The 22,048-nt window shown below is 36.9% G+C and overlaps 1 protein-coding gene across 2 annotated transcripts in view; it reads right to left on the reverse strand.

Annotated features, from left to right (window-relative positions):
* Window positions 1-377: 377 nt before the first annotated feature.
* The window catches only part of tiprl (TIP41, TOR signaling pathway regulator-like (S. cerevisiae)), a 33,843-nt gene continuing 12,172 nt past the window's right edge, over window positions 378-22,048 (reverse strand). The window contains exons 6-10 of one of the 2 annotated variants that reach the window (XM_055023458.1): window positions 19,947-20,042; window positions 14,033-14,095; window positions 2,445-2,537; window positions 1,281-1,457; window positions 378-491 (exon numbers count right to left, since the gene is read on the reverse strand). In XM_055023458.1, the coding sequence (XP_054879433.1) occupies window positions 393-491; window positions 1,281-1,457; window positions 2,445-2,537; window positions 14,033-14,095; window positions 19,947-20,042 (528 nt within the window). In that variant the 3' untranslated portion in view covers window positions 378-392. Of the gene's footprint in view, window positions 492-1,280; window positions 1,458-2,444; window positions 2,538-10,477; window positions 11,288-14,032; window positions 14,096-19,946; window positions 20,043-22,048 lie in introns of those variants that run through there. The other variant, XM_055023457.1, reaches the window with a different exon arrangement.

The following is a 22,048-nucleotide window of genomic DNA, read 5'->3' on the forward strand; positions in this document are numbered from 1 at the left end:
AGTCCAGAACAGCAGAAGAAACTAAACAACTAATGTTAACCACTTAAAACCATGTCATGTTCATGCTTGGTGGATGAAGTTCACCCTGTGTGCATTAATAAATAGTGACATCAGCAGGGGATGAATGGAATGGAGATGGGTTGCTTACTTACAGATTCAGCAATGTTAACTGGTTGATTCAAGAACTCTGAAGTACCGGAATACTTGCAAGCAACTCTGATATGAGTCCAGCTGTTTAACATTTTGGAAATAAAAAATATGGCGTGCTAAATCTAACAATTTTTATACTAACCAATTATCCTGGAGAATTTATGAGGCAACAAGCTGTATTATTTGCATAATAAATGGTTGCTTAACTCACATTATGCTCCAAAATCAACCAGAATCTTGTGTCAAGTTTTTGTTAGAAATCTTACTTCAGCTGTGATTGAACCAATGGTTGAATCCAGGAACATGGCTGACTCCTGCTCTGACTCTGCCAGTGACTCAACCTGAAGAATAGAATAATACAACCAAATGTTGAGTAAAAAGTACACAGAATATTTTTGATTGTTATTTTGTTATTTTATTTATTTTAATCATGCATGAATGTTTGCAGTTCACATCCCGCTAAAACAATCTATGGTTTTGGTTCTCTTAAAGTTAGTTTCACAAACATTTACGTTACTTTTTTTGATTATCCATCCATCCATTATCTGTTCACCCTTATGAAAATGTAAATGTTGCTTTTTTAACAACATGAGATAGTTATTAGAGTAAGATTAGAATTCAACAAGTCTTTGCCTGAGACTTTTTTCATAAAGTTGCAAAAACATTCAAAGAATTACAAATTACAGAACAATTAAGTTTCCTCTAAAATATAAAGTTTTCAAGGATAAAAAAAAATCATTTTTGCTGCTGTGAATGTATTACAAAATACATTGTCATTCCCACATTGAAAATAAATCTTCAAGCTGCAGTATGCAACTTTTACAAAAATATGTTTTTTACATATTTGTTGAAAATGTCACTATATATCCTGACAGCATAGTATGGTACATCTAAGCTATGAAAGAAAATCACAGTATTGGAGTATCTAGTTTATTTACTTTAGATACTTTGCTCTTTCCTTTGGTTTGTTATTTTGTTTGTATTTAATTTTAATTCCTGTAAAGCACTTTGTATCGCCTTGTTGCTGGAAATGTGCTATATAAATAAAATTACCTTTACCTCTAGTTTGAAAACACAAAGGATCACATACAATGATGTTTGAATAATGGGTATTATGCCAGTGTTTTTACCTCCAAATGAGAAACTTGCTGGCAATGTTTGATCAATTCCATGGCCAAGCCGAGTCTGCTTCTGATTAACTCCATGGACTCTTTCTGAGCATCTGTGATCTGGCTGACCTGACACATGAGAAGAAAGTGTTTGGCCTTGATGGACTTCAAATTTTCCAGGATCCCAGTCACATTTTCCTGCACAGAAAATCATTAGCCCAACTTTAATTTTGAAGTCTTAATCTCCACTATATCGCTACTTAGTATGTAGCAGTGAGTGACTATTTGAAAACACTCTCTGTTTTCCACCATTCAGATTGTTATGAAACAGATTATCTGTGAATAGATTTATCTGAGTTACCATTGCCGCCTGAAAAAAATGCACCACTCTTGACCAAAAACAACCAATCACAGCCAGAAGGAGGATGTTAGTGACGTCAGCCAAACTCATGTATTCACTGTTAAATGTGGTAATGGGAGAGAAGTGTCTTACCGTTCCAGGAAAACCGTTTACCTGCCGTCATTGGTGGCCAATGGTGTCATTGATGGAATGCTCAGGTTATGCTAGCTCATAGCCTAGCTCATATGATCAGCTGTACCAGGCTAGCATAGCCTGATAATTCACAAGAAGCTATGCTAGTGCTAGTGTAACAGATAGTAGACGGGAAAGAGGATGAGCAGTGCCACACAAGATTGTGATTGATTGTGCTAAGAACCTGGCTCTGATAGCTTGTTTCACGGTAGCACTAGGAGAAGACAGAGGAACTTAATATTTTCACAGATTAACTGTCTCTTACTATATTGTCATAACATAGAGACTATTACAATAAATATGTAAAAAATATATATATGATAGAAGTTATACACTACAGCGGTAACAAATTGTAACTGGGGCATTGGCCTAATTTATAAATCAAACAGAGGGTAGTGCCAGTGGCCTCATGTAATTTTTGAATAGGAGGGAAAATATGATCAGCTAAACCTTTAAGTTGCTAAATTATTCTGCAATTTGCAGTTTTTGGTACATTACAGAGGATGTGCAAAACCTTAATTAATACTGTCATCTATGTTTCTGTTTTCCAACAAATCTGACAATAACTGAGAAAAATGCAATCAGAACCAGCTTGAAGCACATATCGTCTTATAAACAACAGAGATACTGGGAGAAAGACAGCTTTCTGTTACCTCAGCAAAACTTCCCTTCTGTGAAGCACCGTTGATGAAATCCAGCTTTAGCCGCCTTTCAATGTACTCCAGGTCTGCCTCTGCCTTCAAGAACTGAAATGACATAAATACAAAAAAAAAAAAAAAAAAAAAGAAAAATGGCATCAAAGGCACCAAAATGGAGCTGTGGAGTCTTCTTGACAATGACCAATTTATTATCCAAGCATGCACCTTTCAGGGTTTCCTCAAGAAAACACTGTGGCGGTCCTCCAAGGTTTTGTATTAAAAGATGTTGACAGGAAATGTAAAATATTACTAGGCAATTATGTTACTGGAAGACATTGCCGACAATACTAATACCCACAAATACAATTAAAATAAATATCAATCACAATAACTGAATCCAAATTCAGTTATTAAATAATTAAATTAATATTTAAAAATATTATATAATGCTGATCACATTTAGAACTGACGCAAGGCATAAATAAGCCGAGATTATTAATGCAATTAAATTTGATTCAATGGTTTCAGCATAGATAAATTGAAAGATTATAAATTGTTTAACATTTGAATTTAAGATTTTAAGGAGCTGACATGTCTTACAAGTTTTGTAAAAGTTCAAAGTACAATCTTCATAGTTAGACTGTTTTGTTATCATAGCAACAATCTGATCCTCTCAGTTTAATCTTTGACTTTTAGCTGTTCAATAATGCATCTAGTAAACTATAATTATAATTGATTGCTCGGTCAATTAAACTAGCTCCCCTCTCCCAGATTTCACTACATCAATGGTGAAATGCTGTTAGTGGTGCTGATGTTTGGAGCAAGAGGGGCCCCTAAATCAGATTCTAGCCTCATTGAACCTTGGACTGGCCCTGCATGATGAGCGAGATTCGCTCACAGCACATGTCTGCTGATAAATGTAGAGGAACAAATGGGAGATTAATTTATGTGGTTTTAGTAGCTTTTTTTTTAATTTCATGTCTATTGAATTTTTCATAAGTGCCACAGAGAATGGTTTTGTTGCTCGAGTTTCATGGAACAAGTTGTTCTGTTCTCCACATGGCCGCGCAGCTACTTTACCTGACTTTAAGTAGACACAGCATTTGATATGCATTGTGTTGCCACAAAAATAAACTAAAATGAAAATAAACCAGCGTGCTGCGCTAGTCACCAGGCGAGTGTGAAAGCTTCTCCACGGGCTGAATCCCCAGTCCATAACGCACTGGCGAACTGGTGTTATGTCGAGAAACGCGTGAGTTTCATATCAACAGAATAATATTTATGGGACATAGGACAGTCAGCTCAACTTTTCTGAAAACACTGACTATGTTTTTAAAACTTTTTTTCAGAGAGACTATCTTTTAAGAAGACCTAGTGACCTTGGGGTCACCCAACCAAGGTTGTGTACAAGACAAAGTTGAATGTCTTAACTTTTCATCTCTTTGGCAGGTTTGGTCACATGAACTGCAGAATGACAGACAAACTTTTAAAAATACTTTCAACGGCAGCTAAAACAGCGGTGAAACCCAAAACAACTCTCTTTCAACTGTTTGCTGAAAGAACAAAGAAGATGGCGAGGAATATTTTAGAAGTTAGCATTCATCCTCTTTTTTCATCAGTTTCAACCACTGAGCTCATGAAAGCATTATTGTGTTCCTCTGGCAACTAAGAAAATCGCTTTGAAGTCATTTATTGATATTGCAATAATCATTAAACAAACTAAATGCTAACTTTGACCTATAAGATGCTAAGTGTTTAACTCAATGCACAAATTGTTGATATTGTGATTCTATGAGTGTGTTTTATTTGATCACTTTAGTCAAAGGAAAATATTCACCATCATAGATTAAATTGTGTTTTATCTCATTTTCCCTTTGTAGAAAACTCTACCAACAAAAAAATCTCTCAAAATAATATATATGGTGTTGTAAAAGAAAAAATTTGAATTTTTTCTTGTATTGGATAACACCCCTGATTATAATAACCAGGTTTGTTATTCTTCTGTGAATCTAATTATTGATCATTATTATTATTATTATTGATTTTTGCTCAATTCAGTTTCTTATGCATACATTGTAAATGGTTTTTATTATCGTTTATTATGTTGCGATTCATGCCTGGTTATTTCTTTTATTCCTCCTATAATTGATAGATATATCAATTACATATAACATTATTATTAATATTTAAAAGTCTTGTTTAGGTCATTTAATCATCATTAAGAAAATAAAAAGGTATGGTATTTTATTAGATAATTTATTTTTTACAGTGCCAGTAATGCCAGAATTAATAGTAAACTAGAAAATTCCTGAAGAAATTTAACCGGGGCCTGCCAAAGTGTGCCCGTCGGTTTGGACCCAGCGTTCTGATGCTAAACATTAGCATCCCTGCTAAAGAAAGCTGCAATGTAATCAATAGCATGTGGAGAGTCACAAACATGACTTACTCCATTCAGTATGTTAAAATAAGTGTATGAGCTAAAATGAGCCAAAATGCTAATGTTAGCATGACTACTGTCAGAAGCATGTGGAGCATCATCAGCAGGTTGTCTATAACTGACTTACTCCATTCACTATACCAAAGATGTGTAATAAGTCAGAGAAATAGCTAATACCTCATTTAGGGTAGGCTAATGTTAATGCTCTGCCTTGCTGTGCAAGGCAGAGCATTAACATGAGTGAGAAAGATCATGCAGGATAATGTTATTGCACTGCCTATGGCAGTGCACTAGTGGGGAACAGTGAAATGCTAATGTTTGTGCTAATGTTAATGCTCTGCCCTAACCTCTGTGAAAAAGATCATGCTGAGTAATCTTATTGCACTGCCTATGGCAGTACACTAGTGGGGAACAGAGAAATGCTAATGTTTGTGCTAATGTTAATGCTCTGCCCTAACCTCTGTGAAAAAGATCATGCTGAGTAATCTTATTGCACTGCCTATGGCAGTACACTAGTGGGGAACAGAGAAATGCTAATGTTTGTGCTAACTTTAGCAGAAAAGATAATGCAAGCTAATATCATTGCAGCGCCTGTGGCGCTGAATTAGCCACAGACGAATCTTAAGGCTTTGATTTTGAAATTTTCAGTATGCTTAATTTTAAATGGTCAATCTAATCCCATGTATAACAGTGATTCGGTTAATTCAGACATACAATGGTCAAAAGAGCACATAGTTGATGGAAAATTTGTCAAGGCTTTTATTTTGAATATTTTTCAGAGCTTAATTTAAAATTGCCAAACTAATTCCATGTGTAACAATGGTTGGTTAAAATGAGTTAGGCCCAAAACACAATCAGTTCTAAAGTCCAGCTTTTTCCTCTGAGTTCTGCCATAGTTAGAACTACAGTGATGCGTTTCTGTAGTCCTAATCAATTGGCCCTGCTGTGTTCCGTTGCTATGGTAATGGATCCTCTGCCAGCTATGAGTCAGACAGGGGGAGACTATCAGTTTTAGGCAGCCATTTTCACTAAAATAGGCATGAGCCAGAAAGGAATCTTAAGGCTTTTATTTTGAAATTTTCATTAAACTTCATTTTAAATGTCCAAAATAATCCAAAGTTTAACAGTGGTTTTGTTAAAAAAAATCACATAATGCCCAAGAGAGCAATTACGTGATATAAAAAATGTTTTATTTTTATTTTGAAATTTTTATTAAGCTTAATTTAAAATTGCCACACTAATCCTGTGTGTAACAATGGTTGCTTAAAATCAGTTATAAAAAGTCCAAACACAATGTAATTCTAAATCCCAGCTCATTTCTCCTCAGTAGTAACTGACAGTTCCGCCATGTTGTAGTTCTGACAATCAGCTCAGAGTTCCTCTCTATGCACGGAGTGTTCCGCCATGTTGTAGTCCTAACCTTCAGTCATTGTTCTAAGGAGAAGGTCAACTGTCATGTCAGTGTGACACACAAAGAGAGACTTAATTCTAAATGCTTGAAGCAGTTAGTTTTTCTGAAAGGCCTGAGAGAAATATTCAAGCTTTTATTTTGAAATTTTCATTAAATTTAATGTAAAATTGACATACTAATTCCATGTGTGACAATGGTTGGTTAAAATCTGTTATAAAATGCCCAAAACAAAAGTAGTTCTAAAGGCCGGCTCCTTCCTCAGAGCTCTGCCATAATAAAAACTACAGTGATGCGTTTTTGTAGTTCTAATCAGCTGCTCGGCCCTGCTGTGCTTCGTTGCTATGGTAATGGATCCTCTGCAACTGTCATGTGTGTGAGACAGATTTCTATCAGTTTTGACTGAAAAAAGCGGTCCGAACAACTCCTTCCCATTCAGAAACCGTGATACATATCTGAAAACCGTTTGAAGCGTATGAGAGCGCTACCTTTCGTCTCCTATAGTCCCGCGATTCATATCTGTACATCACTCACAGTAATAACAGTGACGAGATAAAAATGTTGTGCGCTGAGGTCTGACATTTTTCAAAAATACATGGAAGTGAACCTGGCTGAGCGAGTGGAAATCCTGTCGCATCTGAAGCCCCTAGACAGAAAAACGTAAGCCCTAGAAAAATTGTGAAAACATTTTATCGGAGCAGGCATGCGTATCTATGTCACGACCGAGTTTCATACCTGTGGTGTTAATGTTATGCATGTTTATAAACTACAAATGGCCACTTGCGATGACATCATAAAAGGGAGCGTCAGGCTCAGGCAGGCAGGTGATGCTGATTGTGTGATGAGGCCTATGCATGATGTTTGGAGGATCGGAGAATAAAAAGCGTTATCGATGACACAGTTGGACTCAGGCACTCTTTTCTTTAAATAACACGACAATACCGATAGGGCGATATTTGTGGGCGTGACGGCGATTTCAAAATTTATTTGGGGTCAGAATCGCACTGCTTCCCACACTCTAAGAAACGTCAGTTACACTCTAGTTTTTCCAAAAATTGAAAACTTTGGAGCGCTTACAGACAAATTGTGGACAAACCATAATTCGTATGAGCGTGTTGTCTTGACTTTAGAAAAGATCACGGGCGTATCTACAAACTGAAATTTGAATGGCATTTGTACGTGAATCCATGACGACACAGAAATTCCTCAAAAATTGGGTATTTTAGGATGTTTTGGTTTCCTCACTCCATTCATTTCTATGGGGCTTTTGGTGGTCTTTTTTTGCTTTTTACATCGCCATGGTAACTCCGAATCCCACCACAAGTAATGGCACACATGCCGCCATCGAGCCGCACGTTTTGATACCAATTTGTTGGTGGGCACGCAGCGGTACGAGCCGCATTAACGGTCACGGAAGAAAAATAAAGAATAATAAAGAGGCGTTCTATTGGGTGAAGATTAATAGGTGCCTGCCATGCAATGCATATGTGACTTCCTCCCCAATACACAGCACACAGCGGAGACCAGTTGGGTAAATTTCTGTAATGAGTGTTAACAATAACAAAAACACAGTAAGCCTCTCTACTGGTTCGCCAACTCTGGGTACTCAGTAGAGTTTCTGACAGACTGTGTCCTACAATAATCACTACAATTGCATTTTTATAACAGGTGATCGTATAGTGGATTTTCATTAATATCAAAACTTTCAAATAAAATTCATACAATACTTCTCTTATAAATCAATAAAATCAGGAAAATAAACATAGGCAGCAGTCAAATTTAACTAACTAACTATCCAACAGTAACTTCCAACTGAAACAGAGAACAAACAAACTGACATACAGGCAAACACAACAAACTGACAACATAATAAACACACTGACAAACTTAACTGAAAAATAACCGACAACACAACCGACAACATAAATTTCTGACATTTAACATAATATAATTAGCCTACCTGTAATGAGTGTTAACAATAACAAAAACACAGTAAGCCTCTCTACCGGTTCGCCAACTCTGGGTACTGCAACAAAACTCCACATTAGTCTCAGAACACAACCACCACTATTGTTCAGAAAGGAACTGGACCCGATGACCCACCTCAGTAGAGTTTCTGACAGACTGTGTGGAATCTGCAGTTCTTCCTCCTTTTATAGGCAACCAGTAGGGGGCGCCAAAAAAAAAAACTAATCACAGGACAACCATAAAACCCATACTAGCAGAATTTAAACTGAACCATTTCAACTATGTTACACATAAGGAAGTCAGTCACTGCTCTCCTTATGCATTGTATGGCAGGCCCCAATAATATAGACTTTGTGCTATTCTCATTTAGTGATGTAGTGTGTTAGTTGTGTTACCATCCCCACCACAGCTGATAGACCCGAAAAGATCCATCTAAGCAGATTTAAAGTGCACAGAAAGCTACAATAATTGTTAAAAACTGTGAGCTGCGCTGAAGTTAATACAAGTTTAAATACATGCTGAGAGTGAAACTCTTTCCTTAAATTTTAAACATCACATTTCAAAAGAAAATAAAAACGGGAGACCGTGGATAAGTGAAGTAGCGCCCCCTTCATTTCTTTTCTAAACTGCTTCTTCTTTTTCTTTCGGATTATAAAATTTTATATGTCCTGATATACTTCTTATTTTATCAGGACAAACGTCAAAAGTACCGACTCCCAACCTTTTCAAACTCTGTATATCAGGACGATTAATATTTCTAAGTTTTTCCAGATCTTTTTCAAGCAGATTACCAGTGATAATACCACGACATACTTTGTTTTCGCCAAGATTTTTCCTTTCACTAACAACCTTTTTGCAAAAGTCAATTTACATGCTCGATTTGTTTTTGTTGTTATATTCGATCAAATCCCATTACTTTGAATCTAACCCTACATCCACCACACCGCTATGATTCATGTTCTATTCTTTTCCTGAATTTAATTATGACCTCAAATTCGTCCATTATCACTTTCCTTCTATGTTTTCATCATCTGAATTACACTAAAGCCTCTCCGACTGCTTTTAAAAGCATGCTCTTTGTCGTCTTTTAAAGCTTTCGTCTTACTTCTGCCTCTTCCTCTACCTACCAGAGTCCTGTTGTCAAAGTCCATGCCATCATAATCATTTGCCTGATGATTTATTTGCCGGTTTGGGAGTTTCAAACCGGCAAATCCAAAACGATACAGATCAGTTAACATTTTCAAAGATTTCCCGCGTTCTGCTACTTCCGCCCCATAAGGTCAAGTTTTTTAATGATAGTTTATCTAAATGAGAAAAAAATGCTTGTTGAAAACCCGAAAGGAAGTAGAAACTCAGAAAAGACTGAAGAAAAGAATGAATTTTACAGTACCATACTCTCAAGTTTGTCAACTGTCTGCTCCATGTTGCCGCTGTTGTTTTTCTTCATAATTCTTTTATTGGCTGTTGACAAAAAGCGTTAAGAACGCAACACCGCCGCCTATTGGTATGGAGTGTGATTCATGAGACGTTCTCTTTGTCCTTCACAATTGAAAAATAAACATAAAATTCAAATTAAATATGCTTGTTTATGGTTGTAATGTGACAAAATATGAAAAATCTCAATGTGCATGAAGATTTTTGCAAGACACTGTAAGTTGAAGGACATTTAATAAAACAACACTGCCAGATGCAAGTTTTGAGTTTAAAATGGAAAAAAGTGATTATACAGAGAAACAGCAGTTACCGCAACAACTCCAAAATAGAAATTCAGATCTTCAAAAGCTCATTTTTCCATCTGTGTTTGAATTTTTAGTAGGAGGAGATTTGCATGGTTAACATGGAAGATTACATAGAAAATTTTAATATGAATTTTCTATTCACTCTGTTGCAGACATATATGGACTTTGTTCATACCTCCTCTTGTAATATTTCCCTCCATCTCCTGTCACACCTGTTGTGGGAAGCTCCTCGGTCCAAGACTGGCCCTCTTGTATAACCTCGACCAGTTCCAGGCAACTGCCTCTTTGCACCGTCTGCTTGTTATGAACTCAAGCAGCTGAATCCTAATAATCTAAAGGACAAGTTCTGTCTCCAGTTTAGTATATATTTCCATATCAGACAGAGAGATGACCTTTTCAGTTTCTTTGTGCTGAATAAACTTATCGTGATTTGGGCTTCCATACTTAGGCTTCATAACAGAAATCAAGATTTCAGCACACACAAAACAAACACACATGCACTAAAACTATTTATTTGTATCATCTCAAAACTATGGAAGCACTTTTTTGTCACTTTGATGGGGAAAAAAGTTTTATTTCAGAATTCTGATGTGGTTTCTTATTATTATGACTTAGCTATCTCATAATGGTCCACTGGCATACTGAGGAAATGGGTGAGAAAAGTTCAGCTTGATAGACAGAAATGGGTCTTGCTAATACAACTGAGTAATACTGAGCAGTTTTACAAATGTTGAAATCTTGCAAGTTTTCAAAGAATCCCATAATGTCAAAAATTAAGTCTCCAGACATTAGCTAGAAATAAGAGTCATGACGATGCACATGCATAATGTTATGAGAAAGTTAATCCATAATAATGAGATATTAACTTTAATATGACCAAGGTATGTCACAATTATGAGATAAAAGTTCTTTTTGTCCACCAGATTGGCAGAAATGAACTTCTACACAATATACAACAAACAATAGTTTCCCAACAGATTTAAATGCATATTTAATTTCAAACAAGACAAGGGATATTTAGTCATTTTAAAGTAATTCTGCAGAGTTACGTTTCACAAAACAGTCTAATTTGTTGCTGTACAAATATTTGGATTGATGACCAAAAGTTTTTATATTGCTCAGTATAGATTTGACATGACCACAACAAATTAGTGTAGCTGTCACAGTGTAACAGTTACTAAATAACTTCACTGACGGAGGGTTCACGATGCATCACAGGAAGTTCCAGTTTCTCACACTTTGTTACTCTCAGGGTTAGATGCTGAGCTATCTCATTGGGATCTGTGAAGAATGCTGCAGGAATATTCTGTTCAATAGAAAAATATCAAGTAAATCCACAATACAATACAAACTCTTAAAACGTCATTAAAAAGTTATGACTCACTTAAAAATAATTAGAAAAGATGACAATTCTATACAATAATTTCACAATCAAGAAAATAATCAGATGTAAATAATCTTGATAACTTTGAACAAGTCTGCGCGTTAAGTGTCACTCCTTTTAAATTAAATGGTTGGAATGTATTACTTTCAGTAGTTTAAGAAATTCCAGTTATATGCTCTCATTACATACTGATCAGGTTTAATTATGAAAATATGCACAAAAAAGTGAAACATCATCTATTTACGTAAACTGAGAAATGTAATTTTACAGTTTTGTAGTGTAAATCAGATATAGTGGAGAATATTTCCAATCCCCTCAGCCATTTAAATTTCGCCCTAGCAAAATGGCTCTACAGTTCAAACAAGAAGGCAGCCCTCTGACCAGTTTGACATAAAGCGAGGAAAATTAGCACACCAGTAGAACTCTCAAAGACAGGGGTGCCCAAGTTCAGAACTTGAAAACTATTGTCCTTTAACTTTTAAGGTAGTTCTTGTGTGCTTTGATCACACAAGACGCAAATACGACTCAAACCAGATTTTTGCCCATATGTGAGCCATAACTTTTCATAGATTTTTCATGAAAATGCCAGATCACATCTTTTCACTCCTACAAAATCAGATTTGTGCTACTTCCATGTGTTACTAAATCAGATAAGTATTTGATAGTTTTCAAAGTGTCTGCAGGCAGAACAGTCATGCTGAATTTTAGTAGACTTTTACATTATTATGGAATATGTAATAATTCTGTACCAGAAGAAGTCAGATGCTGTAAACTGGAGCTTTTCGGTCGTAAACAATGGCTGAATCAAATGGTGTCGACACTAGGCGGTGCTAATCAATGGATGAAGGTTCAATGCAAACTTTAAAATCAATTCCTAGTCGATGGCATGTATTATGTGGCTTAAAAGAATAATTTAAAAATAAACATTTAATGAAGCAGGCCTGGAGAAAAATTGTGGTACCTCTAGAAAGATTGAAAATAATTTGACCTTAGAAACATGTCAAACTGAGATGTGTCCTCTTACAGGTGTGTTCAAGCTTGCAATCAGTTTGTGTAGTGATGGTTCTATTTAGCTACATGGTATGTACCACACTGAAAATAGACCAAAGGAAGTAAAAGAGAGTTGTCCCAGAAGATTAGAAAGATAATTATAGAGAAGCATGTTAAAGGTAAATACGATATCACTTCAAATGACATATATTGTGACTAAAGCTTTACATATTACTTAGAAGTTTAAGGACCACAGGACTGTAGCCAACCTCCATGGCTGTGGCTGAAGAGGAAAATTGATGACAAATTGAGGAGAAGGATCATATAAATGGTAACCAAAGAGCCCAGAACAACCTCCACAGAATTTAATGGGCAATTCCACGGTCAATGTATATCAGTGTCAAATTGCACCATCCATCATTGTGTGAGCCAAGGTGAATTTTGTGGGAGATGACCAAAAAGGAAAGCAAAGCACAAAAAATAAGACACAATGCATATAAGCCACAGAGCTTCTGGAAAACTGTCATTTGGACAGATGACACGAAAATGGAAACCACAATTTTAATGTAAAACTGGAGCTTTTTGGTAAGGCACATCATAGACACAAAAATTAAGCAAACTAAAAAAAGCCCTGTCTCGACTGTGAAACATGGGGAAGGATCAGTTGTGTTCTGTTAACATGCCAACAGCAGGCTGAAACTAGTTTCAACATGGGTGCTATGCAGAGACCTAAGGAACTTCCCTTACATGCAAGCAGAACATTATTCTGACATTCAGCAAACAGGAAAAAAATTGTCATCTTCATTGACTTTAGACAGGAAAAATTTATCTTGATTCAACATCAGACTGTGGAGAAGAATGCATGCATATGTGTGTTTTTATGTAAGGTTCTGACTTCAACTATATTTTCCTTTTAGAGGACATACTGATATGCATGACACTGTGTTAAAGTCAGTCTCACTCTTCACCTGGATAGAAATACAATCACAAGCAGAACCCAGTATGGAAGTTCTGAAGGCTACTATCACAAGGAAAGCCTCCCAAAGTCAGAAGACACGCCTTGAACTTGACAGGGCTTTTTGGGTTAAGTGAGTCTACATTTTTCTCACATGAAAATCATCAAGTACAAGTACAGATACACATGGAATTATATGACCTTTGACCTTGTGAGCTGCATATACGCCTTGCAACCACTTCATACTTCCCAGCCTGTGGGAGAACCTGGCTTCTTTCTCCCAGTGTGAGAAATCCCACTGAAGTAGACATATACATTTATTTTAAAATAGCTTAAGTAAAGTGTTTCCATTTTTTAAAATCTCACAACTGGGTCTGTTTTTTATGGATGTGTTTGCAAAAAAAAAAAAAAAAAAAAAAAATATATATATATATATATATATATATATATATATATATATATATATATATATATATATATAATATATTATATATTATTATTATTATATTATTATATACCCTATATATATATTTGTGTGTTTGTGATGCTGAGAACAGACTAGTAGATCTCAACAAACTTGCAACTTCAAAAGTAGGCCTTAGTTCAAAAAAGGTTGGGCACCCCTGCTGTAAGGCATATAACAGCTTGTAAGGGTCTGCTCATGTGCTATTGTCACCGTTTTTTCCTATGTATACATATCACAATATGATGCAAGTACCCACCTTAAGTTCTGTTATTGTATTTTCTCTGGTACTGAACTCTCGCAGCATGTAATCTTTTCCATCCTGAAATTTAAACAGTAAAAATTCATTTTCACTTAATATTCTCAATGTACATGAACATTCAGTATATTGATTTTGCAGCAAATATGACAAAATTCTAATTATTGTTTATGGGTTGCATTAAGGTGATTCCCTTACTATTCCACAGCTGGTTCTAATGCCATATTCTACAATGAATTACAGTGGGCCTCCGGGGAATGAGGAGAATTCAATAAAAATTACATTATCAATTCAAAAGAAGAATTAAATGTTGCAACTCAAGATATACAAGTTTCTTACTTGGAAATGGTCCTAGAAATAAAAATAATAACTAGAAAATTTTGCATTTCTTGTGAAAATGCAGTGTGAATTCTGAAAGCTAAACTATTTTGGTGAAAATTACAGAAACATTTAGAGTCAACTTCAGAAGTGTTGCAGACATGCAAGAAGTAGGTAAAAGCAGCAAAATAGAGCAAAATCAGAAAAATAAAACTGCTGAAGAGAAGTAAAAACTTTCAATCAACGCAAGAACTGGCTAAACTGTGGTAAAATGAGCTAAAAAGGTAAAGCTAGATGAAATACTATTGTTAGCATCTAGCCTAGCACTAGCATGTTGGCATACAATAACATATTCCATGCATTGTTAAAAAAAAAAGTGCATATTGTTTAGACTGTCAAAAAACTGGAAAGTCTAACGCAACTTCCAACTGAGCAATCTGGCAGATGACTCTTCTCTGTACCCGCCTCAGAGGCAAATTAACCATTCGTAGCAGCCCCGTCTGACCAGCCCAAATGGAATCACAGTTCGTGGGATTCCAGGGAGCTGAGAGGGATCCAGGCTCAAAGTGCCCATGCCAAATTGATGGAACCCATGCAGGATTCAGACCTGTTTTTTCAATATTGGTAATTTGTTTTATTGTATGATTTGACTGCTGAAGGAGGAACAGATTATCCTGCTCTCTCTCGTCCTTACTGATAACTCTGCCTGTGAATTATTTTTAAAGCGACAGTTTTTATAGTTATATTTACATTATTGACATCTTAACTGGATTACTCCAAACCTAAGGACTGGGGGATTTTCTTACTTTTATTTTTACTTTACTTTTCTTTACCTCCAAGTTAAACCAGGGCAAAATGCCTCCGACTGACCCCAAGGACAAGAGCAATATTTTACGACTTCAGTCTATAGAAATGAAGATTAAACTGCTGGAAGTGAATTTTGAGATCAATGCTCCCTGTGGAAATGAAACAACCCTTCCTCAAATCAACGGAGAGGTCGTGCGCCCTGCACCGAGCAGCTCACCCTGGAACGCTCTGGGTGCCAAGCCGAAACGGGAATCTCGCACTGCGGATCTGATGAGACGACTATCAGGTAGAACCCCGCACACGAACGAATCAGCGTGGCCGGCTCTGAGCCGAAACCCACCTTCAACACTTCAACACCTGCTCCGCCAAAGAAAGACAAACAAGTAGCTGCAACCAAAACGCCTCCACCGACCCCGCTGACCCCGCTGACCCCGCTGACCCAGCTCCCAGGGACAAAGCAACCAGCAAGAGCCTCAAAACATTCTGACTCTGTGGGAATCCCACTGAAAAACTGATTTTCTGCACTCCAGCCTGAGCCTCTGAGTGAAACTTTGCCTTCAAACATCAACAATGAGGCAAGACCAACACATCCATCCCCAAAGCTCCAAAGGACAAAGTGACCACCAGGAAAACAAAAGGCGTCCCAAAAGTGCTTATTGTTGGACATGAGTCAGTAAAGGGAATCAGTGATGTTTGCAATCCCAGGAAAACAAGAGTGATGTATTTTCCTGGTGACACTGTATTTGTTTTAACCAACAAACTGCTCTCTCTAACCACTGATCAGCCAGATATTAAGACTTTAGTTGTGCATGTTGGAGCCAACAATCTGGCAAAGCAAAAGTCTGAGATTCTGAAAAAGGACTTTAATATCTTCTGAACACTATGGGAAAATTAAAAATGAAGTTATTTCTCAGTGGTCCATTCCATCACCTCAATAGGGAGACGAAAAACACTCCAGGCTGCTCACGATCAACAAATGGCTGATTAAAAGCTGCTCTACCAGTTCAGTGACCTTCATGATAACCTCTGGATCTATTGGCAGCGCTTTCTCCTTTTTGGAAGAGGAGGATGCAATCTTAATAAACATGGGATAAAGCTACTCACTGCAAACCCTTTTTGTTTTATCAACAAGGACAGCAACAGGATCATCGCGTCAGAAGAACAGGCTCACGGATGTCTGACTAGGATGGAGCCCGCCGCATATCAGGAGGATAATATTCCAAAACAAGCTGATAAATCGACTGGAGATGGAGCGACTGCTTCCCTTGCTCCTCCCCCCTCCCTCTCTGCTCCTCCAATCATTCACAGGATTCATTAGATACCAATGAAGAAATCTCTTCTAGACCAGAGTTTCTTAAATTTACAGATGGAATGAATCAACAGGTTCGCCTCGGTACGTCTCTTCTTAGCGCTCAGTAGCAGACCTCACTACATTTAAGCAACCTGCTCCTGACTTTCCAGAGGATCCATCACTTTGCATTTCTGAGGTCTGAGGCCGGGGACCAGATATTATTTTTATACCTGTCTCCATCCAGAATGTGTCTGGCCCCCGGGTTCTGCAGAACAGGACATTACCTGTCCAGATCACTTCAAGAAAATTTACAAAAACCAGAAATATGAAACACAGCGGTCCTAATTTGAACCTCAGACTGATCCCCTGCCTAAAGGAACCTCAGACTGAAAATCTTTTTGCCTCCAAGTCACTTAAAGTAGTTCTTTTAAATACCAGATCACTCTGTGCTAAAGCTCTATTGATTAATGATTTCATCACTGAGTATAATGTTGATGTCTCTGACAGAAACATGGTTGAATGACGATAATGACCAAATTGTACTAATTGAATCAGCGCCTCCTAACTACAATTTTTTAAGTGAGAATAGAAAACATAAAAAAGGAGGAGGCGTGGCTTCTATATTTAAGAAAACCATAAATTGTAGTAAAATGTCTTTGGGTCATTTCACCTCTTTTGAGTATCTTGGAATTCAGGTTAAAGGCTACAAACGAATTCTGAGACTAACTTTATACAAACTCCAACATATGTGGAAAATTTCTTTACTGACTTGAATGATCTATCAATCATATAGATATTGATTATGATTGTTTAATAATTGTTGGTGATTTCAACATTCATGTGGACAAACCCCAAGACAGGAGCAAAAAAGCTTTTAATATTTTAGAAAATTTTGGTTTAACACAACATGTCAAACAAGCAACACACACTCAAGGACACACACTGGACCTGGTTATCAGTAAGGGTGTGAATATTTCCAATGTCTGTAACTGATGTCGCCCTGTCGGATCACTTTGCTGTTATCTCTGAAAGTTGTTTATTCTTTGACCAACTTGGACAAACAGCTGCTGTCACAAAACGTTCTTTCACAGAAAACAGCAGAAACATTTAATCAAATCTACTCTTCCTCCTCACCCTTAAGCTGTAATGATGTAGATAAGTTGGTAGATGATTTTCAGTCTATAGTTTTATATATCATTGATTCTATTGCGTCTGGTAGGAAGAAATCTCCATGGAGAAAAGCACAAACAGTTCGATCTGCAAGAGAATTCTGTCACAGAGCAGAACCAAAATGGTGTAAAACTCAACTTCACGTTCATAATGACATCTATAAAGAAAGACTACGTAACTATCACTCAACACTAAAACATGCAAGGGAGGCTTTCTTTGCAGATGTCATAAACAAAAACATTAACAATGCCTGAACTCAATCTAATGCTGATGGAACAAGTTTTCCAGATTCTTTTCAGAGAAAATTCAAAAAATCAGAGGATTAATCTGCACATCAACTCTAAAGCCAGAACCACTGCTGTACCCAAACAGAACAAACACAGAAAAAATGACCCAATTTCAACTACTTAATTATAAAACCCTAGAAGAAATTATAAGTCAATTAAGTTCAAGCTCCTGCTGTCTGGATGTTCTGGATCTATAACTCTAGAACATTTCTTTAAGAAAGTCCTGCCTGTTATTGCTACTGATCTGATCCAAATAGTAACTCATCACTCACATCAGGCGTTTTCCCCCAGGCTTTGAAAACAGCAGTCATCAAACCACTGCTAAAAAAGAACAATCTGGACAAATCACTACTGCAGAATTACAGGCCGACCTTTGACCTCTGACCTCCCATTCATCAGCAAAGTTATTGAAAAAACTGTGTGTCAACAATTAAATAGTTTCCTCATGATGACCAACTGCTTTGACTCTTTCCAGTCTGGTTTTTGTGCTCACCACAGCATGGAGACTGGCCTAGTCAAAGTATTCAATGACATCCATATAAATATGGACTGTGGGAGAACCACATGGTTCTGTTGGACCTCAGTGCAGCTTTTGACACATTACTGAATCGACTGGAGAGTTGGGTTGGACTCTCCGGTTCGGTGCTCGACTGGCTTGAATCTTACATAAAGAACAGGGATTTCTTTGTTTCAATGGGAAACTTCTCATCAAAGAGGTCAAAGGTCACATGGGTACCCAAGGTTCAATCTTAGGACCCCTCTTATTCAATATTTATATTCTCCCTCTAGCTCAGGTTATAACAGGAAATAATATAAGCTACCATAACTATGCAGATGATACTCAGCTCTACATTACGATGTCACCAGGTGACCTTTGACCCCATCCAATCACTGAATAAATGCTTAGAACAGATAAAGAGGAACGATCTAGAGCTATAGATCTAGAGTCAATGCACTGCTTCAGTTATTACAACTAAACCCGAAACCTGGGAGTAGTGATGGACTCAGACGTGAACCTTGCGAGCCACATAAAGACAATTACAAAGTCGGCCTTCTATCACCTGAAGAACGTCTCCAGGATTAGAGGACTAATGTCTCAGCCAGATCTAGAGAAACTCATCCATGTGTTTATCTTTAGTCGCATTGATTATTGTAACAGCGTCTTCACAGGCCTGTCCAACAAATCAATCCTCCAGCTGCAGCTGATCCAGAAGCTGCTGCTCCTGTTCTCACTAAAACCAGGAAGATAGAGACATAACAGCAGTTTTAAAGTCCCTCCACTGGCTCCCTGTAGCTCAAAGAATAGACTTTAAAATACTGTTGTTAGTTTATAAATCACTGAACGGTTTAGCACCACAATACATCAAAGATCTGCTGTTGTTGTATCAACCTTCCAGACTCTCAGGTTCTGGTTCTGGTTCTGCTCTGCATCCCCAGAACCAGAACCAAGAGAATAGAAGCAGCTTTCAGCATCTATGCACCAAAAATTTGGAACAAACTTCCAGAAAACTGTAAAACAGTAGAAACCCTGACTTCCTTTAAATCTCAACTAAAAACACACCTGTTTAGAATTGTATTTGAAATGTAATATGTAACAATGTATTGTTGATTCCATGATGCATGACTTTGTGTTTTTGTGGTTATGATATAAAGCACTTTGAAATGCCTTGCTGCTGAAATGTGCTATACAAATAAAATTTGATTTGATTTGTACGCCAACATTCAAATACCCATACCTTCATTTTATTTCTGATTTCCATGTGTTTGACATACATGAAAAACTCTGAATCCACACTTTCAGAATCAGTAAATAACTCAAAACACCTTTGAGGAGACTTGTTTATGGCTTTGCTACGGTCAGTCACATTTTCTTCTGATCATTCTACCCAGGAACAGAAAATGATCTTATTGAGAGTACATTCTCAATAAGGCTGATACCTGAAAATAGCTACGGAACATAAACATATCAGGGCATAATAAGCATTACACAATATTACATTCTGTCAGTAAGCACTTTATTTGGTGTGGTGCATCAACTTACCTCATAATAAATTCGAGTATCATTTATTCTAATCAAGACTCCATCCACACGCAGGAAGAAACGCTGCAATAAGAAGAAACTGGATGGCATCACTCTCTGTGTATAGAAAACAGGAAGAATGTTGCACATTTATTAAACTTCAGTAAATGTCCAACTGAAGCAATATGCATTTGAAACCGACAGTCAAATTTTAGCTTTCTATCAGAGCTACAATACATAAAGTCCCTTAACTTTTTCTACATTTTGTATATTATTTTACATTTCAAGAAATTTGATTATTATGAAAACGTTCTATACATATTTTTGTCACTGAGTGTGTGTCCAGTGAAATATTTTAAGCAATATTTTAAATTTATTTGTTTTGGCTTATGAAGAATGAAACCTCAAAATTCAACATCTTGCAACTAGAATTTTACATAAAGTAAAAACAGAATATTTTCAATAAAAATGTCAGGGTTCTGATAAGCATGTTTATTTATGTCCATTAAATTCTTTTATAGTGAATTGTTCTATGGTAATGATGCAGTCCATCTGTGACATTACCGAGGTGAAATGAACGCCCAGGCTAATGGTCTGCATTGCTGGGTCTGATCTCTCTAATCTTCCTTTGTCAAAAAAAAAAAAAAAGTTCTACTGGAAACTTAAATCAGCAGAAGGAATCATAGAGTGATGTGAAATGACCTGGGAGATGACTTTATTGATTGTGGGGTTCAGGAAACCAGATGACATGGCATCCACAGTTACAAACCTACTCAGCTATCCTCTGTGCTTCTGGTCTGTAACCCAACAAACTCATTATCCAGTTTGTTGGTATCTGCTGATGATATCTGGTTCATATCATCAGCAGAGTTGGCTCCTGTACCTTTCACCTGATCCTGATCCTAGTCACCTCTTCTAGGTGAAAGTCTCGTCCCTTTAAATGCACAGGGTTCCCGGTCCTCTGGTCTCCTGGTCATCCCTGCTGCAACCTCTACATCTGCACATTTCTTTTGTAAATAAACCTTTAAAACATCTCCTTGCCTGTGTTTATCTGCATGTGGGTCAGAAGCGTCACAAAAGCCATGAAGAAACATTCTCGACCATTTGACTCAGTAAATGCTGTCAAGGAAACTAGCCAAACAACGCTCCCTAATTCAATCTCATGATGCAGTTCTCTGACCCCTCAGCAAGCAGTAGGAGGTTACAAATCAGTGTTTGGATTACCTGATCTCACTGTTGCAGTGGAGTGAGGCTAAGCACTCATCTCCTCCAGAAGATGGCGCAAGCGCTCAATCAGTAGCTCAAAAGATCAATTCTACACATGAGTTCAGAGCTCCGAATACAAATAAATTATCTGGGGAAAGTCGGGGTCACAAGGGCTTTTTATTTCACTGCTCTTCAGTCTTATATCGTTTGACCCAATCATTGCCCCATGACAATTCTAAAATCTCTTATATTTTGGGTCTCCTTACAGGTGTTACATTGATTGGCGTTTCCCCGTCAGATATTGTCCCCCCAAGTAATCAATTTCTACTCAAATTATGCATAACTTTTCATTGTTATAGATTTGATTACCAGAAAATACCATGAATTTAGTTTTTCCTTAATAAATTATAGTAATCAAACCATAATTTCAACTCAGCAAGCTCTTCTTCTACTGTTTTTATTATTTCATCCATATTTTTTTTTCATCCATAAATTTGTATCACCAGCAAACATTCTAAACTGAAAAAAATATAATTTCAATAAAGTATATTTAACTTAGGTCCTAGGATTGAGCCTTCAGGAAGACCATAATTTATTATTTCAATTTGTGACCTTCTCTTATTAATTTATGCATATTGCAATCTATTACTAAAGTAATGTTTAGTTTTAGCTGGCTTCAACACCATAATCCACACATCAACTGGTCCAATAATTGTTTAGTCTTGGTCCACTAATTGCCTGTCTTCCTGTCTACAGTCCGGTGTTGCTCTGACTCGTTGACTTGCAGTTGCAGAAGATTAGCGTTCATCGATGTAAACTCTAATCCCTGAGAAATATCACGACATCTAGTAGGTATTCAGTAAACACAAAGCACTACCCCTACCACCTCATCGTCCATACGATACTAGGGGTGATGA

This window comes from Poeciliopsis prolifica, unplaced genomic scaffold, assembly GCF_027474105.1.
Source record: "Poeciliopsis prolifica strain line A6 unplaced genomic scaffold, Auburn_PproV2 SCAFFOLD101, whole genome shotgun sequence".
NCBI lineage: Eukaryota > Metazoa > Chordata > Actinopteri > Cyprinodontiformes > Poeciliidae > Poeciliopsis > Poeciliopsis prolifica.